Raw genomic sequence first — 24,116 nt, 5'->3', positions numbered from 1 at the left:
CCCAAAGCAATGTGCCTTACCCTCTCTGAGGAGTGGATGGGAGGTGGGGTGGAGGGGTAAGTGGAGGGAATGGGAGGAGGGGAGGGATTGGGAACTTAGATTACTATGTGTAATGAAAAAAGATAGTTTATTTTCCTTTTTAAAAAAAATTAAAAAATTATTCCTGCTTTCAATCTCTTCTCTTTTTTCTCTTCCCATCTCTTTTCCCTCCTCCCTTCTTCCTCCTCTTCTTCTTCCTCCCCTTCCTCCCCCTTCTTCTTCCTCTTCTTCCTCCTCCCCTTCCTCCTCCTCTTCTTCCTCCTCTCCCTCTTGATAAAGCCCCATATATCTCAGTCTAGCCTCAGACTTGTCTTGTATTCAAGGATGAGCTTGAAATCGTGACTCTTCTTATACCTCCACTTCCCAAGCACTGGACTTATAAATAAATATGCTCCCACTGTGCCTGGCTTATGCAGTGCTGGGGGCTGAACCCAGGGCTTCATACATGCTAGGCATGCACTGTATATATTGATCCATGTCCTTGGTCCCTATGTATGTTAAGGAAGCCAGCATCTAGAAACTACTTTAGCTATAAATCATCAATTTCTCAATGATACAAAGGCAGGAGGAATGCTTGTTAAATAGGCAGAGGATTTGCAGGAGTGGAGAGATAAGGAGCGGTGATGGGGTGAATATGAGCAAAATACAATAATATACATGTAAGAACAAGTAATGAAGAAAGTCACTATTTCCTATACTCACTAAAAATTAATTTTACAAGTATGAAGAAGGGCTAGAAAGAGGCTCAGAGGGTAAGAGAGCTTGCTGATAAGTGTGAGGCCCTGAGTTCTGATCTTCAGCACTAGCATAAGGAGCGGTGTATGGTGGGACAAATTTGTACCTTCAGCAGTGGGGAGGGAGAAACAGAGGATCACGAGTGAGGCAGAGGCAGGGGGATCACGAGGGAGGCAGAGGCAGGGGGATCACGAGGGAGGCAGAGGCAGGATGATCATGGTGGAGGCAGAGACAGGAGGATCATGGGGGAGACAAAGGCAGGAGGATCACTAGACTTATTAGCTGCTGGCATAGCTTGCGGGAAGAGCACAAACAGATCCAATCCAAATTTAATGAGAGACTCCATTTCAAAGGAACAGGCACAGTGATAGAGGAGAAATACCCAGCATCTTCCTCTGACCTGCACACACACACACACACACACACACACACACACACACACTATAGACACACAGCCAACACACAGATCTGCACATATATGTGTATACACACATACACATAGAAAGGGAGACACACACACACAAAGGGAGAGAGAGACCTGCACATGTGTGTATATATACACACACATACAATCTTTAAAAATTTATAAAGAAATGTCAATTATTACTGTCCTTAGGGCTGATGTGTATTTCCAGTGTTCTAGAAAGATCTCTTCTGGCTCCATCTTCTCAGTGTGTGGCTTCCTAGAGTTGGAAGTCTCTCGATAAAGTACCAGGGTCATGGAGATGTGACCCCTTCAGTTAAAGAATGTAAATCAAGAGATCCCACCATTGCCAACAAATCTGTTTGTTTTAGAGGAGGCGTCTACCTGGAGCCTTCACTCCTCAGCCACAGGCCCCTGGAAGCTGCTTTGTCTAAAGAGCATTGACTGCTCACATGAACTACAAGGTAACCAATGGGCAGGGTGAAAGCCTGGCAGCTTTGCCTTTGGTTTGTCTCTCTCTCCTCTGCTTTGGACCAGAATCCTGTCTGCTTCTATCTGCCTAGCTTACTTTTCCCCTTCCAAAGGTTAAGACAGGAGAAGTCACTGTCCTAGGCTGGCTGTCGCTCTGTATTCCAGGAAGAGCAGAACCTCGGAGGAAGGACAGCTTCCCACCCTCCTAACCCCACCGCCATGTGACACAGTTGCCCAAAAGAGCAAGGCTGCACCCTGGAACAGGAGAGAGCATCATGTAGGAACCAGACTAGTCCCCTCAGGTGATGAAAGCAATTACAGATGAACAATTTATCAGACCATCTCCCGGGCCCAAAGCTGCGGTGACAACAGATGTTTCATTATGCTTATCTTCTCCCCCCCACTCCGCCCCTGTTTTTCCTCAGGTTAAACCTAATGCTCTTGTCAGTACATTCAAAATGAACATGGAGGGGTCACTGGATCCTTCATTGTTCCTCTTCCCAGTGCCTATTTACTGAATCTTGTCTCTCTGCTTTTCAGCACCATTCCTTAGCTGACACATTGGAACGGGTGGCCAAGTCTAGCCAACGGGCAGCCGGAGCAAGGGCTTTCGCGGTAAAACCCTAGTTAAAAAGAGGGGAGAACAGGAGAGATGGCTTAGCAGTTAAGGGCCTTGAATGCCCTTTGAGAGGATTGGAGCTTGGTACCTGGCTCCCACTGTTGCTCAGCTCACAACTGCACACAACTCCAGCTCCAGGGGAATGTGACACCCTCTTCTGGTGTCTGTGGGTACCACACTCACAGGCACATACCCACACACAGACACAAAAATAAAAGTAAAATAAATTGCAGTTGTGTATTAAAAAAGAGGAGAGGGTAGATGGGGTGGGGGAAAAAGGCTATATTTAAAGCTATCTTCTTCTGAAGCATTATTTCAAATATGTGTATTAATGTTAATTTTTCTTGGAGACAAAAGAAATATGTGTGATCAGAAATATTCTGGTAGATAAGGAATTAAAATGTTTTTTATTGTTTTTTTTTGTTTTGTTTTTGTTTTTTCAAGACAGGGTTTCTCTGTGGTTTTGGAGCCTGTCCTAGAACTAGCTCTTGTAGACCAGGCAGATTTCAAACACTATACAAGAAAATATCCAAGCTGCTTGTAAAACATTTTCAAATGTTGGCCTCCATGGCTAGTGCTGGCCTCTCTGTAAGCAATAAAGAGGCACAGGCCACGTGAAGCTAATGGCAGAAGATGGACAGACACAGGGGTTTGACAGTGGCCACAGGGCTCAAAGGGGAGCTGATGACAGGATGGACAGTTAGCTTCCATTCCTTCCTATGTAAGACACACCTTGAGCTCCAAGTCACCTAGAGCCACTCTAGGGGGACTCAGACTGAATCAGATGATATGATGACAAACTTTTCCTATCTGTTTTCATGCCCCAGACCCATGTCACCCCAGAGGAGAGCAATTCTTTACCCCTTGAATAAAACTACAAGGAGCAGAGGCCCTGGACATCGGTTCTTTTCTGTCCCCCAGCATGTTCCTCTTGTCCTGCAAGGTCCTCTCATAACTCTCTCCTCTGTCCTCCTTCCTCCCTGCCCCCTACTCCCAACCTCCCCCCCTCCACTTGCCTGCCCTGCTTCTCTTTCTCTTTGACTCCAATAAGCTACCCCGGAGTTCCCTTCTGAGTCCATTTGAAATTTATTATATTAATGACACCTGCAAAAGGGACACTGTGCTCACCCCTACCTTCCCGTGACAAAAGCGCATTAAGAAGTGTTGGGATGTCCAACATGGTGGTGCATACCTTCAACTCCAGCACTTAAGAGGCAGAAGCAGGCAGATCTCTGTAGGCAGAGACTGCTCATTTGTTCCCAGCTGCCCAGACCCAAAATAATCACACAGAAACTGAATTAATTAAAATACTGCCTTGCCAATCACTTAGGTGTATTGCTAGCTAGTTCTTATATCTTAAATTAACCCATCTCTATTAATCTGTGCATCACCTTGAGGTCATGGCCTACTGGCAATGTTCCATGGCCTCCCGTGGGCGTCTTTCTCCTTCAGCAGCTACATGGCATCTCTTCTGACTCCGCCTACTTTCTCCCAGCATTCATTTTAGTTTTCCTGCCTAGCTCTGTTCTGCCCTGCTGTAGGCACAAGCAGCTTCTTTATTCATTAACCAATAAAAGCAACACATATACAGAAGGACCTCCCACATCAGATCTCCGAGAGTTTAAGGCCAGCCTGGTCTATATTGTTCTACACAGTGAGCTCCAGGTCACAGAGGGTTATACAGTGAGAACTGCCCTCTCCCCCTAAAAATATACTGGGACTGATATAAAATCAATAGGCAGTGCCACTTCTGACTTACATACCATGGCAGTAATAGATGTAACACTGTAAAGAAGGTAAAAACTATTTGTTTGCAGGTGAAGGACTTCCGTCAACTGCACCTTTGTCTCCTCACCTGCAGAGGTGTAACTATTTGACAAAAGAGCTGGGCAAATTGGTTGGATACAAAACATTTAAAAAATCAATACTTTCCTGTATATCAACAATAACAATTACAAGATGTAATAGGAAAAAGAATCCATTTACCATGCACAGGTGTACAGCATGGAGGATAAAGTTCTGGAAGATAATCAAGAGGAAAGGCAGTAAAAGGCTGCTCAGGTTGGACACGGCTTTCACAGTGGCATCTCCCTAAGTGGGGTTGAGGGAGGGCTACTTCAGAGTAACAGCGGGTGTCCCTCAGAATGCATATTCCTGGGCCTCCTTCCAACTTCCATAATGAGAAGGGAGGGAAGGACATTTTCAAAAAGTGTGTGTTAGGCCGGGTGTTACAGCATATAACTATAACCACTGTAGTGGGGCAGCTGAGCAGAAAAAATATGAGTTAGAGTCAGCCTGGGCTACACATCAATGCTTCTCCAAACAAAGCCAGAATAAAAACAAACTAACAAGCAAAAACCCAACCAAACCCTGAAAAAGGGAGGCATGTCTCGACACACAACATACCTCTGTGCAATGCTGGTACACAACACACCTACTGTGCAGTGCTAACACACGACACACCTACTGTGCAGTGCTAACACACGACACACCTACTGTGCAGTGCTAACACACCACACACCTACTGTGCAGGGCTAACACACCACACACCTACTGTGCAGGGCTAACACACCACACACCTACTGTGCAGGGCTAACACACCACACACCTACTGTGCAGGGCTAACACACGACACACCTACTGTGCAGTGCTAACACACGACACACCTACTGTGCAGTGCTAACACACCACACACCTACTGTGCAGTGCTAACACACGACACACCTACTGTGCAGTGCTAACACACGACACACCTACTGTGTAATACTAGCACACGACACACCTACTGTGCAGTGCTAACACACGATACACCTACTGTGCAGTGCTAACACACCACACACCTACTGTGCAGGGCTAACACACGACACACCTACTGTGTAATACTAGCACACGACACACCTACTGTGCAGGGCTAACACACGACACACCTACTGTGTAATACTAGCACACGACACACCTACTGTGTAATACTAGCACACGACACACCTACTGTGCAGTGCTAACACACGACACACCTACTGTGTAATACTAGCACACGACACACCTACTGTGCAGTGCTAACACACGACACACCTACTGTGTAATACTAGCACACGACACACCTACTGTGCACTGCTGGCACACGACACACCTACTGTGTAGGGCTAACACACGACACACCTAGTGTGCAGTGCTAACACACGACACACCTACTGTGCAGGGCTAACACACCACACACCTACTGTGCAGGGCTAACACACCACACACCTACTGTGCAGGGCTAACACACCACACACCTACTGTGCAGGGCTAACACACGACACACCTACTGTGCAGTGCTAACACACGACACACCTACTGTGTAATACTAGCACACGACACACCTACTGTGTAATACTAGCACACGACACACTTACTGTGCAGTGCTAACACACGACACACCTACTGTGTAATACTAGCACACGACACACCTACTGTGCAGTGCTAACACACGACACACCTACTGTGCAGTGCTAACACACGACACACCTACTGTGCAGGGCTAACACACCACACACCTACTGTGCAGGGCTAACACACGACACACCTACTGTGCAGGGCTAACACACCACACACCTACTGTGCAGGGCTAACACACCACACACCTACTGTGCAATGCTGGCACACGACACACCTACTGTGCAGGGCTAACACACGACACACCTACTGTTCAGTGCTAACACACTGGGAATTAAGCTGCCACAACTTTCCTCACTCTGGTTTCATAGAAGGCTCATGAAGATCACTGTTCTCACACAGGTCAAAGATAAAGTGTATCATAAACTTCAGCGTTAAAAATAATGGTGTCCTGCACAGAAACCAACAAGTCAACGGAGCAGAAAACATAGCCCTAAGACAAACTCCTCTACTCGGCTGCAGAAGCAAAATGCTTCATGTCCATTATACCATCACCAGGAAACTGCTGCACTTCCGCCCAACCAATTGGGAGAGTTCGCTTGGACCGGTCTGGCCACGGGGCATAGAAGCAATTTAGGTGTGCGGTGGGGAGGTCACAAGTACATCTTGGGGAGGATGCAAACCAGAGGCCACCCAACTTCAGGTCCCACTGATGAAAAGGTGCATGGTACCTATAAGGGGTTTCAGTTCAACCTACGGAAACGCAGGTACTGATCTGAACCCTGGCTGTCCCTCAAAGGGGCCACGCGCAGCAAGGCTGGAGTGATGAGGAATGGGGGTTTTACATATTTAAAAATGTTCTGGGATGAATCCCCACGAGCCTGGGTTCTCTCTCAGTCCAGCTGCAGCTGACATCTTGTGTCAGTTAACCCTTGCTTGGAGGACTGCCCTGTGCATTGTGAGGTTCGTAGCTGCACCCCTTCTTCTGCCTGTTGGCTCCTTACCCACCCAGCTCTAACAACAGAAATGCTGATACTGCCCAATATCCCTAGGGCAGGGGAGGCAAAAAGCACCTCTCACTGAGAACAGGTGTTTTAAAGGAACCACAGATAAATACAGCAATCATTCAAATCATTCAATAAATGTGCTGGGAAAATAAAATTTCAAATGGAAAAGATAACTATTCATTTAGATCCTGGTGTGCCAGTCAAACCAAAGTTTCCCTTGGAATAAGGTGATTGTCAAGTTGATGGGATTTATAGCCACCCTGGGCATGCCTATGGGGGAATTTTCTAGATTAGGTTAAGTGGGATGAGAAGACCTACCTGTAAAGAGGGCAGCCTGACTCCACAGGATGGAGTCCCAGACTAAATAAAAGGAAGAAAGGGAGCTGTGCAAGAGCGCTCATCTCCCTCAGTTTCCTGACTGTCGACGCAATGCAACGAGCTGCCCCCAGCCCCTGCCACCTGCCTTCCCTGCCATGATGGACTGTGTTCGTGACCTGAAGCCAAATCAACTCCTTATCCCTCAGTCTGCTTCTTGCTGGGCATTTGGTTGCAGCAAAGGCAGGAACCTGGGGGAACATCCTCAGCTCAGGGCTGCCTAGGGAAGCATTTTCATTCCTCCCTCTCTTTTAGATTGCCTTGTTTTCTTTTTGTGTGCGTGGGTGTTTTGCCTGCAGGTAGGTATGTGTATCCTGTGCACACAGGGAGGTCAGGAGAGTGTCGGAGCCCTAGGCACTGGAGGTTCAGGGAGTTGTCAGCCACTGTGGGTTCTGGGGAAAAAACCTAGGTCCTGCACAAGAGCAGGAAGTGCTCTTAACCAAGTCTTCTCTCCAGCCCTCAGAAAGTATTTTCTTCAATTTGAAATATAGGAAGAAATCACAAATGGATACCGATATTTTGACCACCTAGACTAAATTTTTGGGAAAACTAAAAGGTAAGTGATAATCTGTGGGAATTCTTATAAGCAGCATGAGGAAGAGCAATGGTCTTTACAGATAATGTCACAGGAATATAGCTACTGCACGGGGGAAATGGGTGAAAAATGATGCAAATAAAGATTTACGGGAGAAGAAAGAAATGCCCTGCTGTATGCAGGAATTTCTGCTGAACTCACCAAAGTTTTCGTTTTTTTCTCTGTCCAAGAGGTAAAGACCTAAAACCAGATTCTTAATGCAAGGGCAAGTGTAGGTAAACGGGGGTGATCTATACCCTGATGACAAAAACGTCAGGCTCCAGACAGTCGAGGAATACAAGTGTAGGTAAATGGGGGTGATCTATACCTTGATGACAAAAACGTCAGGCTCCAGACAGTCGAGGAATACAAGAGGCAATGGGATCGGGAGGCTTGAGAAATCTGTCCTCCAACACAAATCTATGGTCGGGGTGAACCTGGCTGCCACGGAAAAGATATGTCCAGGTCTTCACCCCCATTTCCTGCGAGTGTGACTATCTGAAAAAGGGCCTTTGTGAGGTGGGTGCTGACAATCTTAAGAGGTCCTCAGAGATTCATGGTGCTGCTGGTGTCCTTGTGCAGCGAGGGGAGGACACAGACACAGATGACAGCCACAGAGAGCATCGATGGTGCCACACACCAGGGAGGCAAGAGAAACTAGTCCCTGGACTCTTTAGAGGGAGCAAGACTTTAAAGGGCCAGCATCTTAATTCTAGATTTCTGGCTTCCAGGGCTGCTGTTTGTGGTGACTTGTTGAGGCCTCTGGAAACAAACACACTAAAGAAATGGCAAGGGGTAGGAACAGAGGTTCATACTCAAACCTGCATGTGTTGTAAACAGTAAACAATCAGGGAAAACTTGAACGATAAAAGAATGAATACAGGGAGTAACTGGTTGGCAAGATGTCTCAGTAGGAAAAGGTGTTTCCTGCCAAGTCTGATGGCCTGAGTTCGATCCCAGGACCCACCAAATAGGCAACTTCTGCAAACTGCCCTCACATCCCCCACAATAAATAAGTAAAAATATAATGTTTACATTTTAAAACTGGAAGGATTAAGTTATAATGAACCCATAGTATATAATACAGGCATTATAATGTGTCTTAAAAAACAATCTAAAAATTCTTATAGTATATAGATAGAAAATTCAGAACATAAAAGTATGTGTACAGTGTAATCCCCGAAGGTAACTGCATACAGTCTACCTGCTTACCGTTCTTATGAACAAATGGGGAAGAATCCAAATTGGATACAGCACATGAAGTCAACAAAACACTAGCATATGCACACCTATTGTCCTACATGTTCAGGAGGCTACGGAGGGAGGATAAACTGAGCTCAGAAGTTCCAGGCTGATCTGGCAACACAGTCAGATTTAGTCTCAAAAAAACTCTCATAATCTAAAAGAGTTTATCCTGAGAAATATTTATATTGATATCATCAGCATAAAGCATTCATGAGTCAAAGGTGAGCTCCATGGATATTGAATGATATTTAATAAAACACTGCTCATCTCTTAGAAACTACATGGGCAAACTATGGTCAGAGGGCTCTATGATGTTTCTCCCTGCTCTTCCTATTTGCCAATAGTATTCATTAGGATGAGAAGAGAGCTTTCCCCATAAACAAAAACTAGAGTAAATTAATACTATTGTGTTTATTTCTATTGTTCTAGCAAGAGACAGAAATAAAGACATATGGAAATGGGATTATTAGCAAAAACCGTGAGACCAGAGAACAGACTAAAATATTAGAGAAGTTAAAGAAAATTTATATAGAAGGTCAGATAAAACACATAAATCCAAACATCTCAGAATCATACAGCAGAAATGGACAAATGTATAAAAGCACCCCCCCCCCTAAAATGTGGGGCCTATCTGCAGCAATTTTCAAATGTCTGTTATATTGTTACCGACTCGAGTATCAAGAAGAATAGTAAACACCATGGATTTAGTATTCCAAGATAGGGAACAGGGTGCCTTGAATCCTGTCTGACTTTAGGAGACTTCTATCACCGTGGAACATGCCAATTCATTTATTTTTAAGTAGATTACTGAATCAACCTCAAATATTTGCATATGAATGTGGTCATATAATTTACCTAGCTCAGTGCTTGGCACATGCTAAAAGCATAAGTGTGAGTGACAAACTTCTACTTCTTTCTCTGTACAAAGTTTGCCTGCACAGCTCACTTAATCCTCATCCGAGTCAATCTCATATCCCCATTAGCTCACACTGGCCCTGCGGCTGTCTGCGGAGCTGTGTTTTCTTAGGGGAGGCGATGTTTCCTGCTCCTACACATCTACAGGGTTCCTAATAGAAACTACTTTTGATTCCAGTTACCCACTGGGAAAGAATAGGAGGAGAAAGGAGAAAAGGTGACACACACACTTAATGATACATGCTCAGCATACAGTAGCAGCAAAATTATACTCATTATGCCTTAAATTTACTAAAATCAGTATTTGAGAGGATGTGTTAAATTAGTACAGAAAGATAAAATAACAGGCACAAATCAGACTAAATCAATGACAACCCTGTGATAAACCCCAAATCACTCTGTCTACACTCTCTGAATTCCCACTAGACACTTAAACGCTCTCAGTGTTCTGGTTCTTATTCCTATAGTCCAGCTGTGCTGGTTTGAATGTAATTGGTCCCCATAAACTCTTACAGAGAGGCACTATTAGGAAGGATGGTTTGTTAAAGTAGGTGTGGCCTTGTTGGAGGAAGTATATCACTGTGGAAGTGGGCTCTGAGATCTCCTTTGTTCAAACTTTGCTCAGTATAATACTGAGACCACTTCCTGTTGCCTGGGGTACCAAGATGTAGCTCCTTCTCTACCCTCACTTCCTTCTCCAGCACCACGTATCCCTGAGAGCCACCATGTCCCACCATGATGATAGTGGACTAAACCTCTGAAACTACAAGCCACCCCTGATGGAGGAAGGTCATTGGCTAATAAAGGAATTGCATTGGCCCATTTTATTGGTTAGAAGATAGGTGGGAGGAGAAAACAGAACAGAACGCTGGGAGGAAGAGGAAGTGAGGTCAGATTCGAAAGCTCTCCTCTCGGGAGCAGATGCCTGAGAGAGACGCCATGCCCCGCTCCCGGGATGAAGCTCCGACCCAGGATGGACATAGGCTAGAATCTTCCCGGTAAGCGCACCTTGGGGTGCTACACACAGATGATTAGAAATGGGCTAAATTAATATGTGAGAATTAGCCTAGAAGAGAATGGGCCAAGCAGTGTTTAAATGAATACAGTCTGTGTGCTGTTATTTCGGGGCATAAGCTAGCCGGGCAGGCGGCCGGGGTGCTGGGGACGCAGCCCCGCCACCCTTATTACTACACACCCCAATTAAATGTTTCCCTTTTTAAGAGTTGCCATGGTCATGGTGTCTCTTCACAGCAATAGAAACCCTAACTAAGATACTAGCTATGGGTTGACAGTAAAGAAATGTGTGTACACAAGAATGGGCAAAGTCTCCCGGATTTAAAAGTACATATAACTAGACATGTTTCCTGTAACAGTACAGCCTTTGCCATATACTGCTATTTAAAAAATCTGTTTTGATAGATGGAGATCTCTCTCTCTCTCTCTCTCTCTCTCTCTCTCTCTCTGTGTGTGTGTGTGTGTGTGTGTGTGTGTGTGTTAATATACTTACACATACTAACAAGTATTACTTTTTCTTCAAGGTTGAAATCATTTTGCTGTAAATGTGGTGTATTCATACAGTGCAGCATTTCGGCTATAAAAGAGGAGCTTCCCTCATCTGCGGCAGTGCGAGTAAGCCTTGGGAAATCACACTAAGTGAAGCTCTCATTTACGAGGACACAAGCCAAGTGCGATGTGCACACTTTACAGTCCCAGAGCCCGGGAGGCGGGGGCAGGAGGACCTTGAGTTCCAAGCCAGAAGGGCTCCACTCACTTAACCTCTTTTTCACAAAACAAAAAAAGTCACTGGTCTGGTTCTACTCTGAAGAAGTCCCTAAGATTGTTGAGTCACACTAGGTTGGGGAAGAATTCACTTGGCGGAGCTCTCTGAGCATTTGTTCTCGGTTCAGTTTGTGATCAATTGTTCACGCAAAGATGTGCTTCTATCAGCATCTCAGTGACAACAGAGCCCCCACTGTGGGGTCCACCTGCTTTATTTAATGTCAGAAAAGAATGAATGAATAGAATCTGCAAATGTGTGACCAATGGAAAGGCACCGATCAAGAAGAGAAGAGGTAGGAAGCCACACAAGAGACAAAATGTTAGGCATGAAGAGGCACTGGCTTTGGAGCAGACTGGAGGAGTGACTGTCTCAGAATTTCTGTGATAAAACACCATGAGCAAAAGCAGTTTGGAGAAAAGGGGGTTTGATTCATCTCACGGCTGTCAGGCCACCCCCATCACTGAGGGAACTTAGGCCAGGAACTCGGGACAGGGACCTGGAGGCAGGAGCAGAAACAGAATGGTGGTGGGATGCTGTTTACTAGTTTGCTCCTCATGGCTTGCACAGACTTGCTTGCTAATACACTTCAGGACCACCTGCTGAGGGGTGCTCCCCCCCACCCACAGTGGACGGTCCTCCCTCATCAGTCATGAAAATCTCTACAAACTTTCCTGCAGGAAATTTTAGGAAGGGATTTTCTCAACTGAGAGTTCGTGCCTCTTCCCAATGACTCTGGCTTATGTCACGTTGACAAGGGGTCAGTTGCGTTGGCTAGTTTTTATACCAATGTTCTCTCCCAATATCCCATGCTTCTTCAGTATTATGCTATCCCAGGCTGTTTACATGTCTGCTCCTCCTGCACTGGGCACGTGCTTATCTCAAACATACGGTCACGGCAGAAATGTGTTCTGAAGGTATAATGTAAAGCCCTGGACATAAGAATCAGAAGAGGTTCCATGTTTCCTTCTTTGAAGCTAATCTGTAATACGCAAATTGGCACTTTGACACTATGGGGTAAGTGAGTCCTTGTTGCTATGACAACCTGTTGGGCCTAGACTCGAACCTCAAAGATTTGTCACAGTCTTCATGATTAAGATAATATCAGCCCCATTAGCCTTCAGACGTTCATTTCTGGCCACTGGCCCATAGGCACACTCTGTAATGCCCCAAGGGGACACTGTGGTACACAGACTGCCTTGTCACCCTCTGATGCCACCTCGCCAGCCAAACTTGATGGGATCACATGAGAGTTTTTAATAAAAATGTGGTACCTGTAAAGAGCCCCTCCGCCCCGAGATTCTGATCTGATTGATCAAGGATGCAGCTTGATCGTTAGCTCCTCGGATGCTTTTACCATGCAACCAGGCTAGGAACCTCTGCCCCTGGTTTGCCTGTCCCCCATCAAGCAGTGGCGCTGTCTGAGGTAGCAGCTCATTAAGAACTCTATCATTTCAGCACATGCCCATGCCTGTCAATGGACAAGGGTCTCTCTGGACTACTTAATGGAAGGATGCTGCACTTTAGACAGCACAAGAAGGCAGGTCACATGCTAACTACATCTAAAGCCACATACGGCTGGTAGAATTAAGTTCATAAAAATCTATCCCACAACAGGCCCGACTATAGATATCATTAGCTTTGGGGGCCGAATAGTCACTGACCCCGACACTCAACTCTTTGGTGGTATAGACGCAGTCTAGGCAATGTGGGGACAGATGAGTGGTTATGTCTAGTAAAACTTTATAGTATTTTGCTGGACTCTGCCATTAGATAGTCAAATGCCCTAAGATAAAACTAAATTGCCGACTATAACTTCTAAACACAGAGAGTACGGATTAATTGTAAGGTGAAGAGAAAAAGCACATTTGAAGGGGAAGTGAGTCTTAGGTATAGACCAGGAACCATGTTAAGACAGCCTGGATCACAGTATGTAAGAACTGTAAAATGGTCGTGGTCTGAGAGAGTAAAGAAGACTCCTCCTTTTCCTGTGGCGACTGGACTCGTGCCACCACTCCAAGAGATAAATCACATGACTTCCAAGGTGTTGTGTAGCTTTCAGACACCCTACAGGGAAACCATTGCCATCTAGAACACTTTTAATTTTCCACACAGAAAGAATGAGTTAAAATCTGTGTTATTAATAAGAAGGAAGTAACAGGGAGAAAAGGAGCCATCCTGAGAGGCTGGGCTGATGGCTCAGTCAACACAGTGCCTGCCACGCAAGTTGAGGACTTGAGTTCAGACCCTTGGCACCCTTGTAAAGACCAGGCATGCACACCGCCATGCTACGATTCGGAGAGTGGAGATGGACATTTTCCTGCTGCCTGCTGTCTAGCCAGACTAATCTAAAGGTGAGTCTTGGGATCAATGAGAGACGTCTCAAAACTCAAAAGGAAGAACAACTGGAGGAGAAACCTGGCATTAAACTCTGGGACGGACATGCATGCATCATACACAATTGTACATCCCATTCCTTCCCTCAAACAGTCATTCTGAGCCTCTGAGCCAGGAACCATGCTACAGGCACCATTAGAGCTAGAAGCCACATCTTTGAACTCTGTTAATGGCTTTGCAAGCATACATGACTTGGAGAAGTGGCCTGGTCTTAACAGATCACAACGTGTCCCTATCTGGTCACAACTGGAGCTGTTCTGCAATTCAGTTAATGGAGAAATTTTCTCTTTAGGTCTACAAGCCTAGATGTGCAATCAAAATTATGTTATGAAATGGCAGCCCACTTCCCTCCATGTAAATCAATTTTTATGCCACATATAAGCTGAAATTAAAAGGGAGAAATACCAATCAAAATGTCATAGGGAAGATAATTGTCTTTTTAAAGATCAATTGCATTAGCCGCTAAAGTTACAAGGGATATAAACATGGTCCTTGCAGGCGCTGTGCTGTCACTGATAAAAATGATAAAAATTTAAAAATATTAAGAGCGTTGAAGTGGAGGGTGTGTGGGGATACAGTGTCACAAAAGGAAGCACTGTTACCCCTAGCTTAACATCCTGTTACTGCTCCATCTTCATGATTCTGCCTACATCACTAAGTCTTGGTGGATCTGGAAGCTTTAACTTTTACTTCTGTTAGGAGCCCCAAGAGAGCTACATCGCAGAAGAAGCCTCATTTTAATAAACTAACACCCAAGTTCAATTAAAACTAATACTTCTGCTTGTGTTGTTTTTACAACAACGTCACCATTTTCTTTATTGATTTCATGTGTGCACGTGTTTTGCCACGCGTATACAATGTGTGGTGTGCAGACAGAGGTCAGAAGAGGATGCCATAACCTAAACTGGAGTTACCCACGGTTGTGAGCCACCAGTGAGTTCTGGGAATCCAACTCAGGTCCTCTGTGAGAACAAGCACTCTAAACCCCCGGGTCATCTCCCCAGCCTCAGTGTCACCATTGCTTAACTATTCTGTTCACTCACGAGTTGACAAACAGTGTGCAAGACTCTAACCAACTAGTGTAGATTTCCAGCATTGCAACACCCATTTTAGCTATTTTAAGAAGCCACTTTTTAACATGTCTTAAAACTCCCAGCTAATGCCATTTAAAACATTTCCTTGTCAGCCGAATCATCACAAATGTGAAAGAACAGAATAAACCTAATCAGAACATTTAATTTTGTCACATGCCTTAATCTCAACCTATGGGAAGAGGATCTGGGATTTTGGGTCATCTCCTGATGTTAACGTATAAAGAGATCAAGGGAAACAGAGGACGAGGGAATCTGAGGGAGAAGGGTGTGCGTGGAACTGGGAGGAGTGGAGGGGAGGGAAACTGAAGTCTCCATCTCATGTGTGGGAGAAGAGATATAGACATATATCTCAAAACAAGCCTGGGCTACATGATACTATACCCGAAAAAACACACAAAATGGGTTTTAAAAAATAATATTCAATGAGGGGTTGGGGAAATGGCTCAGCCTCTTGCCCCCAAACGTTGGATGAACGGTAGCTGTGTTCCTAAGCTCTGTTTGGAGATGCTTGCATTTACGTTAGTTATCATAGTCATTCACTACGAATGTTTCAGGGTGAGATGATGCCATTTCAACTGCAGGCTGATTTCCTCTACTGCCGCAGTTAAGAACGATTACTTCTCAGGCGTTGTCTACACGACTTGCAGTGTTTTCTCAAAGACAGTTCGTCAAGCTCGGTTCCACAGGCACAGTCGATGCCTCCGTTCAGAGAAGCAGACAATTCTGTGGCCTTGAACAAAGTGAGTCATTTACAGATTTTTTAGCGTGTTCGCCACAGCCTCTGGACTTTCAACAGAGGGAAACTAAGCTTGTTGGTGAGCTGTGGGTTCTCCTGTTCTACCCAGCACGGTCTCTGGTCACTTGTGTTTAGCCCTGTTCAAAAGGAAACCTGGGATCTGCTTCTAGATGACAGTGGAGCAGGGGGGAAAGATTTCCAGCCTCAGTCTGAAGACCTCCGAAGACACTGATTTTCATTTATGTTCTTATTTATATTAAACATTCTTTTTCCAGTTGTGGGGCTTGGGGTCAGATCCAGGACCTCTCCAGCACCAGGTAAGCCTGCACAACTGACTTAGCCGCCCAGCTGTTTTCCATTTACTGTCTGAGGACTACGCCAAGAGGCCCTCACAGGAAAGAAGTACTTTTGAAAAGAAAATGTTGGTGATTTTGCACAGCGGGGGACTTAGGAGATGGACCTGTTTCCTTAGAGTACTTGTCATTTGCTTGTTGCAAACCAGAATGCAGAAGTTAAGGGATGCAGGCAGGAAGAACACACTGCTGGAGATGTAATAGGTTGTCAGTCTCCAGGATGCTCAGATTTTGTAGGCACCAGGCCGCCTCTCCTCTTGAAGGGCATTAACCTTCCGAGACCACTGGCTGGCAGCAGTGAGGGCTCTTCACCCTAGAACTGTAGTGATTTCCCTCTCCCCATCACGCGCAGTCTCATGCAGAAAAATCACTATATTTGCACGAGTGCCATGATACACAGCGCCTGAGCGTCACAGGTCTGCAGATGTCCCGTCTATGTATGTGACGCTATCACATACGGGGCGTAGGGTGACTGAACCCATGGACTGTCTGTCTCCAGACTGATTGCTTCACTGCCAAATGAAACGTAGGTAGTGTGGGGAATAGAATTCCCTCATCAAAGGAAAACAGGATAACTTACGTAGGGCATGCAGCATGGAGTGCTTGGTAAGCACTGGTTATTGCTGGGGACCACATGTGTCTTCTCAAAGAGGGGTCACAAGATGAATTTCACAAGCGGGACTTTGCATCTGAGCCAGCACACACACACACACACACACACACACACACACACACACGACTGCAGATAATGAACATGCCTAAATCATGTTGAAGAGACGAACTGGGCTGTGCAGTGAAAGTTTAAATCCAGAGGTCCATTTCTCCAGGGCTCAAGCCACATCTGCCTGCTTCCTTGTGGCCTGGCCATGGTTATACATGGAGGAAACAGAAGGTCCCATAGAGGAATGTACAGGCATCTTTCTGGTTCTGTTTCAGAAGGGAAATGCTGATTCACATCTAGAAATTGATTTTAAGACCCAAGATAAGCAGTTTGAAAATACTATGGTGTATGAAAACACGAACAAAGTTTTTTTAAAAAAGCTAAAAAGACATGCTACTTTATTTCAGAGACTTTGGCATGGTATTGGAACTATATGAAGCATTCATTAAATTTATCTGAGCATCCCCATCACCTTGTGGGATGGCCAGTGTCCTTCTAGACTGATAATATCTTCAAGTCAAAAATACCTTAGGGCTATTTTAACCTAATTCTAATAAATCCCAACACATTCAACAATTCCTAAATAACTGACTGAAAGATTGTCCCTCCCTCAGAGACTGGGACCCCGATGACTCTCAGCTCTCCCCTGCAGAGGGGCTCGTAGGCCTCTGGGTGAGGGTTACTCATTCAAGAAATGTGAGAGGCAAGGTCTTGTGAAATCATCTCATTATAAAGTGTGCTTTCTCCACCACCAAAATAACAGTTTTAATCAAAGCGAATTAGTTTAAAAACGGTAGCCATCCAGTAGAAGCTGAATCAAATCCCACTTTACTAAAGATGATAGTAGGCAGTATTTTAAGTGGATTTGGTAAACCCCACAGGCGGTGTGGAGCAAGGGCGGGGGAGAGTGTCTAGATTGAAGTCCCAGAGAAAGAAGCCAGATATGAAGGGCTGTCACATGAAGACTTCAGCCTTCAATTGTCCCCGGAGTAAGCTGTTTGTCGCTTTTCTCAGGGATGAGAGGAGAGGAACAGTCAGGCGGTTGCCCTCCTTTCTCTATACCTCTTCCCCTCGGCTTTAAACTTATCAAGTGCAGAAACCAACACCGAGAATGAATGAGATCCACAGTGTGCACAAGAGCAAATGATGCTTCTGCGTGAGCACCCACCCACGTGCTCCTGTGTGAGCACCCACCCACGTGCTCCTCCTGTGTGAGCACCCGCCCACGTGCTCCTCCTGTGTGAGCACCCGCCCACGTGCTCCTCCTGTGTGAGCACCCGCCCACGTGCTCCTCCTGTGTGAGCACCCGCCCACGTGCTCCTCCTGTGTGAGCACCCGCCCACGTGCTCCTCCTGTGTGAGCACCCGCCCACGTGCTCCTGTGTGAGCACCCGCCCACGTGCTCCTCCTGTGTGAGCACCCGCCCACGTGCTCCTGAGTGAGCACCCACTCAAATGCTCCTATGTGAGCACCCACCCAAACACGGTGCCAACACCCAGGAGTGATGCTTATTTTTGTAACAGTCAGAGACAGGAATTTAAAAAGCCAACTGTTTTTAGAGTAGGAATGAACTCCAGCACAAATCCAAGTGCTTTTTCATAAGGCAGGATTCCCAAGTTAAATCTTAATTCCTGGCAGTATAATGCAAATTTCTACTTCTCCCTAATTAAGGGATAATTGTCATCAAAATGTATCTCTATCAGAAATGAGTGGTGGGAATTCAGAGTTGCACTACCTAATACGGTAGCCACTATGCCTATGTGGCAATTTAAATTAATTAAACTTAAATAAAATTTAAAATCTGTTCCACAATTGTACTGGCCACGTTTCAACAGCCACACGTGAATTGTGGTTATAAGACAGACTTATAGAATATTCCCATCCATGTGGAAAGTTATACTGGGTAGTACTGATCTCGACAGGGTTATATATAAAAAGGAAACTGTTCATTTCTAACCCAGTAGGAGAGCTCCAAACCTTGCCTAATCTACTAGAGCTGGCATGACCCAGGGAACACCCAGAATTTCCCATCATCTCATATCGTTCCTATTGTCCCATCTGAACTCTCTGTGTTGAGTATTTCCACTTTGGGCTGGGGAGACGGCTCAGCCTATAAAGTGTTTGGCAGGCAAGCCATGGGACCTGGGTTTGAATGCTCTAGTGCTCATGAAAAAGGCTGAGCATGGTGCTTGGTACCTACAACCCAAGCCAGGCTGACAGAAAGGGAGGTAGTAGACTTCTGAAGCTCATTGGTCCAGACAACCTGGTACAATCAAGGAGTTTCAAGTTTGGTGAGAAACTATCTCAAAAAACAACCGTGGCGAGATTAAGGAAAGACATGCAACATTGACCGCTAGCCTACACACACACACACACACACACACACACACACACACACGTATGCACATGTGCACACCACACTCCTACCCAAGACCACACAACAGTATGATAATGATAGTCACGTGGGCCTGACTAGAGCCTCACTCCTACTAAGTCTTGAGGCCAACGTCACAGGTTCTTTTTAGGAAGAGGAAGACTGCCAACCAGGTAGTGCATCATCTTCTCAGTATCGTTCTGCATAATTGGCCACTGAAACGATCCCAAAGGGCCAGATTACAGCGACATGCATTCCCTCTCTCAGGGCTCCAGACTGGCCACTGGACTACAGAGGTACTGGCCACAAGGAAAGAGTTTGGCAGTCACAAAGCAACACAGGTGAACACAGTCCTGCCAGCAGGCCGGAGCAGAGACCAGCAGGAAGCATCATCATGCTCATGAAAAACGATGACCCTGCAAAGCAAACCGCCCTCCTCACAAAGCGTCTGATGAGAAACACATGGGTTAAGCAACTGCTATCAAGATATTATAATGCAAATTTAGACAAGCCAAAGAAGTGTCATTCAGCTAACTGCAGACTATAAACATGCATTTTTCAAATAGTTTAAGTTTGTTCAATGTCAATTTACTATGTCCAGTTTCTGAGCTTCCAACTTGGGAGGCTTGCAAAACATTTAAGCAATTTATACATCAAGGACAAATCATTAAGATCCCCATGCTCACGCCGTGAAGATTAAATTCACACTTCTAGTTCACTCAGAGATGGCAGCTGCTAGGTGTGGCGGGGCACGCCTTTAATCCCAGTATTTAGGAGGCAGAGGCAGGTGGATCTCTGTGAGTTTGAGGCCAGCCTGGTCTACAGAGTAAGTTTCAGGAATCCAGTGCTACATAAGAGAGACCTTGTATGTGTGGGAGAAGACAGAGACAGAGAGAGAAAGATAGATGGGGGGGGGCAGGGAAGGAGATAAAGACAGACAGACACAGAGAAACAAGAGACAGAGAAAGATAGATGGGGGAGGGAAGGAGATAGAGACAGACAGACAGACAGACACAGAGAGACAGAGACAGAGCAAGACACACGCATGAAGGGACGGAGAGACAGCTACAGTTAATGTTAGAAGTAAGATCCTTTCTGGGACACATGTAAGAAAAAGTTAGGTATCTGGTGCATTAAAGTTGAGACTGTAAAATTACTCACTCTGCATTTATTACATGTATGTGCCTAACGGTTCACCCTCAACATGGGAAACGTTAAGTGGGTCAGCTTATTACTGCTACCATGGCTTTATACATTCACATTCGCCTCCCTTTTTATTAACTGCAGCCCAGAATGGAGCTACAGTCCTGCATTATTAAAATCTGTCTTCGATTCAAGCAGAGAACTGGAGAAGCAGAAACTAATATTGCCCTTTCGGCAGTGTTACTGTAATAGATCTAAGAACTGCTTTATTCTGCCCTGCTTTTTCAATATGCCGGTGTATTTCGGTTCCTTAACAGGACCACACATACAGGAGGTCGGCGTGAGATCGCCCAGGGAGATCGGCTGGCTTCCTTTCCACCTGGGCTGTGTTCTCACACTGGCAATCAGAACCCTGGCCCAGCCCTGAAAGACTTGGCCATAATAACCGCAACCGAAAGACCAGCAAAGTGCTTAGGGTATAATAAAGTGTCACGAGGGTAGGGGTGAATGGAGAGGGATGAACGGGGTGGGGTAGGGGGGGCGAAGGCACATGGGTTTCAACTGGGAAACCCCTCATTCTCCCTTGATTCATTTCAGGAGGGGAAAACCATTCTCTCAGTGAAGGCTCTCTCCATAACCCGAGGCTGACGACTTTTTAAAATTATTATGACCACGGACAACCAGAGCTGCCTAGTGCCCGGCGACCGGCACCCCTGCCCACACTCAGTCCCAAATCCCCGATTCTTCCCAGGAACGCGCGCCCAGCGGGGCACCGCAAGTTAGCGCCCGGGGTCGGCTCAGCTCTGCCGCTTTCTCCCGGTCCCCACCCGGGAGCGGCCGCGGAGATGGGACACCTGTCACCGGGCCGGGTGGGGGCCGCGGGCGGCACTGCGGCGGCGGGGAGCGGGACGGGCGAGCCGCGGAGCCGCACCGCCTGCCTCGGGCTCGGGAGCACACGCTCGGGGGCTGGGGAGGCAGTGCCACCGCCCGGGTGGTGTCTCCGCGGGGACCCGGAGCCGAACGAGCCGGGCAGCGGGGCTGAGGGACGGAGGAGGACGCCGCGCCTACCTGCTCCGGGCGGCAGCGGCTCGCGGGCCGTGACCTGCGGCGGCGGCGGCGGCGGCGGTGGCGCGGTGGTGGCAGCGGCGGCAGTCGCGGCGGGGAGGGCGCTTCCTTCAGGAAGAGGTGGGATCTGCCCGCCCGCCCCCTCCCGCCGCAGCGCGGCCGGTCCCCGACTTACTCCGGGGTCCCCGCTGCGGGGCCTCGGGTGGACGGCGGAGCCCCGCGGCCCCGGCTTCTACCTCCCCCAGTCCCCGGGTGCCTCCAGTCATCCGGGGCCGCGGCCGGGGTGGACGGTCCAACAGCTTCCTTCCAAAGCCTAGGTAGACGCGTTTGCCTGGCGCTCCTCACCCAACAAAAGGCAGAACGGAATCCGGGATCCTCCGCCTGCTGGTTATTTATTCCTGACCTGTTGTAACCTTCCTGCTGGCTCCTTTCTGTCCACACACCTAGGGCTTTGCACACAGCAGCTAGGATTCATTTTCAGGCCCGCCAGCCCTGGGTAGTTCTCTGTCACCCGCTGCCCTCCCGTGGCTTTTCTTTCGTCTTACTGAAGGGACACAGGGCCAACTTCTGACCCTGACAATGAACGGAGGACTTCAAGGCCGCGCTCCTACAGCCAGCTCACTCATCTAAATCCCTTGTGTCCTGGCCTAGTGTCATAAAACTGTATTCATCAGCATTTTTGTGGCAGCCCCCACCCAAACCCCAACTTCTGCGGTCTCACTCTCACTGACCCCTAAGCACCATAGCCCAGTGCCATTTTAATCTCAGATTCATAGCTAACTTACTTTACCGGCCTGCTATGTATGGTAGGGTCCCCTAGGTCAACTTGCCACACCCATCTATTTAAAGCCATTGCCTCAGAGTACAAATTTGTAAGGTCTCTCCCCAATTCAACCTGTTCAAATTCTCCACCACTGGCTTATAGTTATCCACATACGTGTTGATTTCTGGTCACCGTTTTTGTTCTGACGCTGGGCTGTTAGGTTTTTGAGGACTTATGCATGACTTTCTGTTTAGCATACATTAAGAAATGGGGCTATTATTTCGTCAATTAAGGCAGCAAAGCAAAAGTTAATTCTGGCGTAGAGTCAACGGTGCTGGAGTTTTTCTGAAGACTTGTCTGTGGTTTCTTCAGACTCCTGTGAGTCCCCCAAAGTTAAGAATTGCCTGAGGCCCACCATGAACCCCAGCTCTGAAAATTCTACCCCTACTCCCTGTCCCCTTGTTTGTTTGAGACAGAGGTAGCCTGTGTTGCCCAGGCTGGCATGTTGACACCAGAGGGCCCTTCTGCAGAAGGCCATTAAGACTGCATTTTGATCACGAGTATATAGGATATGCGTAAAAAAATCATTGATTCATGTTGCTGCTGGGGGTCATGACCATGGTGGGTTGGGGTGGGGAACGTTATTCAAATGCTGATGGGTACATTTTTATGACTGCCTGACCAAGACGAGAGAGGAGAAGAGCAAGGTGGCCCTGGAGAGCAGGTTTTTAGCATCCTTGAGGTTTTCTCCCTCCTCAGTCTCCCAAGCACTGAGGTTTCAGGTGCTTCTGCCTCTCTCCTTCCTAAGTCGACTGGACAAGGACTCTGGCTAGACTTCTTCCCACTCATCTTCTAAAAACGGTTTGGTTTTGTGTATACTAGAGTGCTGCTGTTCGGGTGTGTGCACTTGAGGGCAGCTGCCTTTGGAGCCCACAGGCGTCCGGCCAAACTCTGGGAACTAGAGTTATGGATGGTTGTGAACCACCCAATGTGGGTGCCGGGACTGAACTTGGGTTCTCTACTAGAGCAGCACATACTCTTAACTACTAAGACTTCTCTCCAGTTCCTTTAATTTATTCTTCTGCGTGTGTGTGTGTGTGTGTGTGTGTGTGTGTGTGGTGTTTGAGTGTGTGTGGTGTTTGAGACAAAGTCTCACACAACCTAGACTGGGCTAGGACTCACTGTCTTATGTAGTAAGGCTGGCCTTGAACTCCTGCCTCCACCTCCTGAGTGGTAGGATTCTGGCCAGCTTTGTTTTTGTCTTTGGAGAGGGTTTGTGTCGTGGTTACTATTGCTTGTCAATCCCAAAGAATCTAGAGTTACCTATGAGACCAACCTCTGGGCATGCCTGTGAGAGATTTCCTAGACTAGCTTATTCTCCAGATATGTCTGTAGGAAGTCTCTGGATTAAGTTGATTGACGGAACATGGCTCCATTCCATGGGCTGGAGTCCTGAACCGAATAGAAGGAGAAAGAGTGAGCTGGGCACTATCATTTATCCCCTTCTATTTCCCAACCACAGATGCAATGAAGCTGTCTAGCTCAAGCTCCTGCTCCTGCTGTCACAACTCCTCAGGTGATCCGCTCTACCCTGGAACCCTGAAACACAGTCAACCTTCTCTTCCTTAAGCTACTTTGTCTCCTATTTTGTTGCAACAAGGTGAAAAGTAACTACCAGTCCTGTTGTGTGGCTGATAGGGGCAAAAAACAGTTCACTAACCAGCTGAAGCAAGGATTCTAAGTTGGGTTTGGTAAAACTGAGTTTTTCTTCGGGTTACTTACAGAGCTTGGGTGAGGAATTGCTTACAGGGGCAAGAACTACTCAAAGGCAGTTGCGTCACCAAAAGATCCATTCCAGCGTGGTCAACACAGACACTGCATTTTGATTGCAGTAGGAGACCCCAGGCTGCAATGGGAACCAGTGACCAGAAGCAAAACATGAAAACCTCCAGTTATACCCCATCTTCGTCACGTT

At 46.8% G+C, this 24,116-nt stretch overlaps 1 protein-coding gene across 3 annotated transcripts in view; it reads right to left on the bottom strand.

Moving 5' to 3' along the window:
- Window positions 1-21,917, bottom strand: part of Tmem150c (transmembrane protein 150C) — a 64,835-nt gene extending 42,918 nt beyond the window's left edge. The window contains exon 1 of one of the 3 annotated variants that reach the window (XM_041671557.1): window positions 21,554-21,917. Coding sequence is in view for 1 of the 3 variants with exons in the window: in XM_041671555.1 (XP_041527489.1) it covers window positions 21,822-21,853 (32 nt within the window). In the remaining 2 variants the exon portion in view is untranslated. Of the gene's footprint in view, window positions 1-21,381 lie in introns of all 3 variants that reach the window. The other 2 variants (XM_041671556.1, XM_041671555.1) reach the window with 2 other exon arrangements.
- Between the last annotated feature and the right edge of the window lie 2,199 nt (window positions 21,918-24,116).

This window comes from Microtus oregoni, unplaced genomic scaffold (assembly GCF_018167655.1).
Source record: "Microtus oregoni isolate MIOR12 unplaced genomic scaffold, Mior012 000021F_ref0000039, whole genome shotgun sequence".
NCBI classification, from domain to species: domain Eukaryota; kingdom Metazoa; phylum Chordata; class Mammalia; order Rodentia; family Cricetidae; genus Microtus; species Microtus oregoni.
This window is presented reverse-complemented; position numbering and strand designations above follow the sequence as displayed.